A 7586-nucleotide genomic window follows, 5' to 3' on the forward strand; every position below is an offset into this window, starting at 1 on the left:
CTCTTCAGAGAAGTTTCTCTTTAAGACCTTAGTTCATTATTTATTGGGCAGTTGTTTCTTTGAGGATTTGTTTTTGGGGGATTTAATTTTTTTGAGTTCCAGGTATATTTTGTCCGTTGTATGGCTAGTGAAGATCATCTCCCAATCCATGGGCTTTCTATTGATGTTCCTAGCTATGTCCTTTGCCATGCAGAAGCTGTGCAATTTCATGCAATCCTGCCGCGGACCGGGCTCTGTCGGGACCATGGAGGACACCTAGGGGAGGAACCTGGTATAGGATGGGGAGATGGCAAACAGACAACTCACACACAATAGGAGTGGATGCTGAGTGTGATTTAATGCAGAGGATAACAAACTTTTATAGCAAAAGTCTCCATGAGAAAGGGCAAAAGGCTACACAATCTTGCTGCATGGCTTCATTTTTGGGTGGTCACCAGCTGGTCACCTGATAGGCACTTGTTTCCGGCTTATCTCTAAGAAATACAACGATTACGATGTTTGTCACCAATTAACCATTACCTATCTTTATAGAGGCCTTAACTTTCCCATAAGATCTTTCCTGTTTCTTCTTTAATAGTAAACCTCAAGGAGACCTAGATCTAGCAAGTCTCTTAGTAAATAAAAGAGAGTAGCAGGAAATTCTTTCTCCTAAATAGTTATCTCAGCAATTGCCATACATTCTTTCTGCTCTAGCTGAGCCTACAGCTTCTTGTAAGTCCCTTACAAACAATTCCTTCTGCTGAAGTGACTTCGTGAAACCCCCAATACTTTTATAATTACTTATAACTTGTCTACTAGCCTCCATAAGAAGGGTTTCAAGGTAGCACTTAACTCTGGTGAGTTAGTCATATTTTTTAAGACACTCATAAGATATTGGAGTCATCAACACTCTTAAGAGAGAGCTTTGAATAAAGGAATGTTGACAGTGAGTAAGTACAAAGAGCAGTAGAAGCAGTAAAAGATTAATAGGCACTCTTATGAGGAAAAGAAAGGCAGAAACACATCTTTCCCAGGGGTTTGCCAGCCTTTCCAGGAGTAGGCCTCTTAGAAGCCCTATTCTCCGAGGTAGACTTCAGTGAAGTCTCAAAACTCGGAGATAGGTCTCTGTAAAGCCCCATTCTCTGAGGTAGACTTCGGTGAAGTCCCAATACTCAGAGATAGGTCTCTGAAGCCCCTTTCTCAGGTCTGAAAGATGGTTTCCCATGCTAAGCAGACTCCACTGGAGTAGGCGTGGCACAATCCCATTTGTCCAACCTTTCTTTAATTTGTTGTGTTTCTGGGTCTCTATTAAGAAAATTTTTCGGCCTGTGCCAAGGAGACTTAGGGTATCTCCTATTCTACCCGGTAATATTTTCAGGCTGTCTGCTTTGACTCCGTGGTCTTTGATCCATTTGGAGTTGATTCTGGTGCAGGGTGATATATAAGGATCTAGCTTTAGTTTACTACAAGTGATTAACCAATTTTGCCAACGCCATTTACTGAAGAGGTTGTCTTTCTTCCATTCTATTTTTTTTAACTCCCTTATCGAACATTAGGGGGCTATAGATCTGTGTGTTCATTTCTGGGTTTTAAATTCTATTCCATTGGTCCTGAGGTCTTTTCATTTGCCAGTCCCAAGCTGTTTTGATTACTATGGCATTGTAGTTGAGTTAGAATTTTGGTATTGATATTACTCCAGCACTGTTTTTTCTGCTAAGGATCATTTTCGCTATTTGTTGTCTTTTACTGTTTCATATGAATTTTTGGACTGCCTCTTCTATTTCCTTGAAAAATGAGGTTGGAATATTGATTAGTATTGCATAGAATTTGTAGATCACCTTGGGATGTATTGCTGTTTTCACGATTGTGATCCATCCAGTCCAGAAGCATGGGAGGTTTATCCACTTTCTAAGTTCTGTTTTGATTTCCTTTTTCAGGTTTTTTAAATTTTCATAATAGAGGTACTTCATTTCTTCGGTTAATTCCTAGATAATGTATTTTTGGTGGCGCTATTATGAATGGAGTTGCCTTCATGATTTCACCAACGCTTTCCTCATTGTGGTCATACAGAAAAGCCATTGATTATTGAGGGTTAATTTTATATCCTGCTGCTTTGCAACAGTTTTGAATCAGCTTCAGTAATTTGGGAGTGGAGTCATGGGATTCTTTAAATAGAAAATCATGTGGTCTGCAAAGAGGGAGAATTTTACTTCATCTTTCCCTATTTGGATCTCTTTTATGTTTTTTTTTTGGGGGGGGGGTCCAGTCATACGGCCTGAACAATGGGCCTGGGAACTGTCCCTCAGCTCTTCAGCTCAAGGCTAGCCCTCTACCACTTGAGCCATTGTGCCACTGCCAGCTTTTTTCTTTTTACCTATGTGGTGCTGAGGAATCAAATACAGGGCCTCAAGAATGTTAGGCAATCACTGTACCACAAAGCCACCTTTCCAGCCTCTCCCTTTTATGTTTGCATCATGTCTTGTTGTAGATAGACATTCTAATACTAAATTTAAGAGAAGTGTAGTGAGTGGACATCCTTGTAATGTTCCTGAGTTAAGAGGAAATGGCTTTAGTTTTTCACCATTAATTAAAATGCTGGCTGTAGGTTTGTCATATACAGCCTTTATTGTATTGAGGAATGTTCCCTGGATTCCTAATTTTTCCAGAACCTTCATCATAAAGGATTTGTTGGATTTGTCAAATGCTTATTCTGCATCTATTGAAATAACTATGTGGTTATCCTTGCCATTTGTTGATGTAATGAGTTATATTAATTGACTTGTGTATATTGATCAATATTTGCATCCCTGAAATGAATCCTGTTTGATCGTGGTGTATGATATTTTGGATGAATTTTTGATGTCAACTGCTCAAAATTTTGTTGAGAAGTTTTGCATCAATGGTCATCAAAGAAATGAGTCCATAGTTCTCTTTCTATGATGAGTCCCTGCCTGGTTTTTGGATGAGGGCTATGATGGCTTCAAAGAATGATTTTTGTAGTGAACTTTCTCTTACAATTTCATTGAAGAGTTGGAGGAATGTTAATGTGAGCTCTGCTTTGAAGGCCATGTAGAATTCCGCTGTAAATCCATCTGGTCCTGGGCTTTTCTGAGATGGGAGGTCTCATTGCTGTTTCTATTTCAATGCTTAATATGGGCCAGTTAATATGGTTTAACTCATCTTGGTTGATGTTTGGCATGTCAATAATTGCTAGGAAAAGATCTATTTCTGCCAAGTTCTCAAACTTATTAGCATAAAGGTTTGAGAAGTATTCCTTTTAATCTTCTGAATCTTGGTTTTCTCTGGGATGCTGTTTCCATTCTCATCTCTGAGTTTATTTATTTGGGTGTGTTCTCTTGGTTTTTTGATAAGATTTGCTAAGAATCTATAAATTTTGTTAATTTTTTGGAGAACAAACTCTTGTTTTGTTGATTCTTTCTATGTTTTTATTTTGGATTCTAATTCGTTTATTTCTGATGTAATTTTAATTATTTCTTTCCATCTACTGAATTGGGATTTATCTTGTTGCTCTTTTTCAAGGAGGTTCAGCTATCTCACTAAATTGTTGGTTCCAGATCTCTCCAATTTATTGATTTAGTGATTAAGAGCTATAAAACACTCTGAATACTGCCTTTGCCATGTCCAAGAGGAGCAAGTAATTTGTGTGTTCATTTTTATTTTTTGTTTTTTTGGCTTTTTTTGTGTCCGGTCGTGGGGCCTGAACTCTGGGTCTGGGCGCTGTCCCTCAGCTCTTCAGCTCAAGGCTAGCAATCTACCACTTGAGCCATAGCCCCACTTCTGGCTTTTTTTTCTTTTTGCTTATGTGGTGCTGGGGAATCGAACCCAGGGCCTCACGCATGCAAGGCAAGCGCTCTACCACTGAGCCACCTTCCCAGCCCCTCATTTTTGGTGAATATCATGAATATTTGAATTTCCTTTCTATGCTCTTCCATGACCCACTGGTGTTTCAACAGTGTGTTGTTCACCCTCTATTTGTCACAGGACTTTTTGGTGCATTTTGGTGTTGAGTTCTAATTTTATTCCCTTGTGGTCTGAGAGAAGGCAATTTAAAACTATAATGTTTCTGAATTTGGACAAGTTTGATTTGTGACCTCAAATGGTGTATATTTTGTAAAATTTTCTGTGAGCTGATGAGGAAAACATGTATCTGATGCTACTGCGTGAAATATTTGGTAGATATCTGTTAAATTTAATTGATCCATGCAGGTGTTTAGATCTGCAGTTTCTCTGTTGAATTTTTGCCGAGTTAATCTATCTAGTGTGGATAGTGGTGTGTTAAAGTCCCCTACAATTAATGTCTTTGGATCTATGTGAGCTTTGAGGGAAAGTAGTGTTTCTTGGATAAATCTGGGTGGTCTTTTGTTTGGAGAATAAATATTTAGATTTGTAATATCCTCCTGAATGGGAAATCCCTTAATTAGTATAAAACGACATTGTTTATCTCTTTTCACTAATTTTAATTTGAAGTATATTTTATCTGATATTAGGATAGAAGCTCTCACTTGTTTATGGAGGCTATTTGCTTGGTAGATTTGTTACAGCCTTTCACTTTCAAAATGTGTTTGTTTTCATGGGAAAGGTGTGACTCCTGAAGGCAGCAGATAAAAGGATCTTGCTTTTTAATCCAACTAGCCTTTTTACGTGGCTTAATTGGAGAGTTAAGTCCATTAATGTTGAGAGTTAGGACTGAGAGGTGTTTGGGAGTTCCTGCCATGTTATCCACCTTCTCGGGGCTGCGGCAACTGGGTTCTTCCTATGGTTCTTGGATTCTCAGTTTGGGTGCAGTTTCTTGGCCTTTCTTGCGGTCTTGTTGGTTTTCTATGTGTAGGACATCTTTAAGAATCTTTTGTAGAGCTGGTTTGGTGGAGATGTATTGTTTCAATTTTTCTTTGCTATGGAAGGTTTTTCTTTGACCTTCGATTATGAAGGAGAGTGTAGCTGGGTAGAGTATTCTTGATTGATAGTTGTTTGTCTTTAGGGCATGGCATACATCATTCCAGGCTCTTCTTGCTTTAATTCTCTCTGCTGACAAATCTGAGGGGACTCTAATTGATTTCCTCTTATAGGTGATTGATCTTTTCTACTTGACAGTTTTATGGATCTTTTCCTTGGTCTGAATTGATACTGTGCAGATTATAATGCGACATTGCCATGTGCTGTTCTGGTCTGGTATATTTTGGGTTCTAAAAGCTTCTTCTATCTGAATAATCCTAACTTTTTGCATGTTTGGGAAGTTCTCTGCTAGGATCCTGTAAAACAAATGTTCTCGACCATTAACTTCTGTTTCTAGGTGCTCCTTTACAAACATTATCCTCATATTAGACCTACTGATGGTGTCTTCCAAATTTTGAATAGATCTATCCCATATTCCTTGGATTTGTCTTGGATAGTAGTATGTTATTTCTCTATAATATCAAGGCTGTCTTTAATCTCCAAGATTCTATCTTCTGCATGTTTTAACCTACTGTCATGACTTTCTACTTTGTTTTTAATTTCTTTTCCTTCTAGTTGGTCGGCTTTAATGGCTTCAAATTCTTTGTTAGAGCTTTCTTTTAGATCTTTTATGAACTTCTATACTTCCTTAATTTGGTGTTCAGTATTTATTCTCAAATGACTTAGTTGATTGTTTATGGTTTCCTTTGTTGCCCATTCCCTCTGCCAGGCTCTATTCAGGATTCCATTTGTGGTATCCCTGAATTCTTTCAGCTGTCTCTTTATGGATTCCATTAATGTCTCTCTTGATCTTTGTGTATTCTCATTCCGCTCTCACAATTGCTGTATTACTCTTTGATTAGCTTCCTCATGTTCATGCAATTCCTGAAGTTCTCTTTGACTGTTCTCAACCTGCTTACACAATACCTGTGTTTCTCTTTTTCTGTTATCCTCCTCCTCATGCAATTGCTGTGTTTCTCTTTGATTGTTGTCAGCCTGCTTATGCAATTCCTGTATTGCTCTTTGACTGTTCTAAATCTGCTCACGCATTTCCTGTACCAATCTTTGAGTAGTTTCTGCACTCTCACGAGATTCCAGTATTAATCTTTTGTTTGCCTCTCTCTCTCCCTATCATGCTCACACTGAGTCCTTTGCAGGTTTTCAATCTTTTCATTCACCATTTTTACCAGTATTGTTTGTACAGACTTTTGGGAACTGTCCTCTGGATTATTCACTAACTATTCTGTCAACTGTTTATCATGAGTGGGAGTCCAGATACCTGGGCTTGCCATTTTTCTTCTGTTTTTCTGGCTTTTTCTGCTCATTTGGTATGAAAGTAACACTAATTTTGTGCTAGAACATAATTTTAAGGCAAGCATCAACCAAAGTTTGGTAGTTGCACAGTCAAAAGGCTATAGACACAATCTAGTTCAACAGATACAATCTATTCAACATCAAACAACTATGGATTAATGGGCTAAGAATAGCAAAGAAAAAAATTGGCAAACCAGAAATTATTAGATCTAGGGAGAAATGTGGGGAAAAATAGAATTATAGGGTGGTGGCCAGGTAAGATGAGAGTGAATTTAACCAAGGCCTAATCTCAGAGAGGGAAATGGATTGGACAGAATGATAGGAGAGACATTAAAAAAAAAACCCAGAAAATATAGAAAAACACAAATTTAAATTTCAAAAGATAAGTACTTGGTTCCCGGCCCGGAAGGCGCGCGGGTCAGAGCTGTGCGTTAACCCGGCTGGATGGAGGCGGAGGCGGTGGCCGCGTCCATGCCAGCCCCGGGCGGGCGTCTCGACCGCCGTGTCTTTGGCCCTGGAGACGGCACGGTGGATGGAGAAAGCGATGCGCATGGCCAAAGACGCCCTTGAAAATACCGAAGTCCCTGTTGGCTGTCTTATGGTCTACAACAATGAAATCGTGGGGAAGGGAAGAAATGAAGTGAATCAAACCAAAAATGCTACTCGACATGCAGAAATGGTGGCCATTGATCAAGTCCTAGATTGGTGTCAACGAAATGGCCAGAGTCCTTCTGCTGTGTTTGAACGTACCGTGTTGTATGTCACTGTGGAACCCTGCATTATGTGTGCAGCTGCTCTCGGCCTCATGAAAATCCCGCTGGTCGTCTCCCGCTGTCAGAATGAACGATTTGGTGGCTGTGGCTCCGTTCTAAATGTTGCCTCTGCTGACTTACCAAATACGGGAAAACCATTTCAGCGCATCCCTGGATATCGGGCTGAGGAAGCTGTGGAACTGTTAAAGGCCTTCTACAAGCAAGAAAATCCTAATGCACCAAAATCAAAAGTTCGGAAGAAGGAATTTCAGAAATCCTGAACTTGTAATTAAAGACGAAAGCCCCATGGTGACCTGGATGGAATCCCCAGCCTGAAAAGCTGCTGGCATGGAGGGAGCATATATTATGTGTTGTTTGTTATTCTCCGGGAAGACGGAGAATAACATTTGCACTCTTAAGGGAACAAATTAGTGCTTTTTAAAAGGCTGACAATTGTAAACAACTATTAGCTTCTCCACAGCTGAAAGAACATTTTTATGAAGGGGGGAAAAACTAAAGTTTGAGGTTTTAGGAATTAGCAAACAGTACATGTCTTTAAGCCACAGCTTCAATCCATTCCAGCTGAGT

At 39.3% G+C, this 7586-nt stretch overlaps 1 protein-coding gene across 1 annotated transcript in view; it reads left to right on the top strand.

The window, feature by feature from the left end:
- Nucleotides 1–7279, top strand: part of LOC122118491 (tRNA-specific adenosine deaminase 2-like) — a 141715-nt gene extending 134436 nt beyond the window's left edge. The window contains exon 2 of the mRNA XM_042692376.1: nt 6629–7279. Coding sequence (XP_042548310.1) covers nt 6629–7279 — 651 coding nt within the window. The remainder of the gene's footprint in view (nt 1–6628) is intronic.
- The last annotated feature ends 307 nt before the right edge of the window (nt 7280–7586 follow it).

The sequence above is a fragment of the Dipodomys spectabilis genome, unplaced genomic scaffold (assembly GCF_019054845.1).
Source record: "Dipodomys spectabilis isolate Male_0828 unplaced genomic scaffold, ASM1905484v1 ptg000154l, whole genome shotgun sequence".
Lineage (NCBI taxonomy): Eukaryota > Metazoa > Chordata > Mammalia > Rodentia > Heteromyidae > Dipodomys > Dipodomys spectabilis.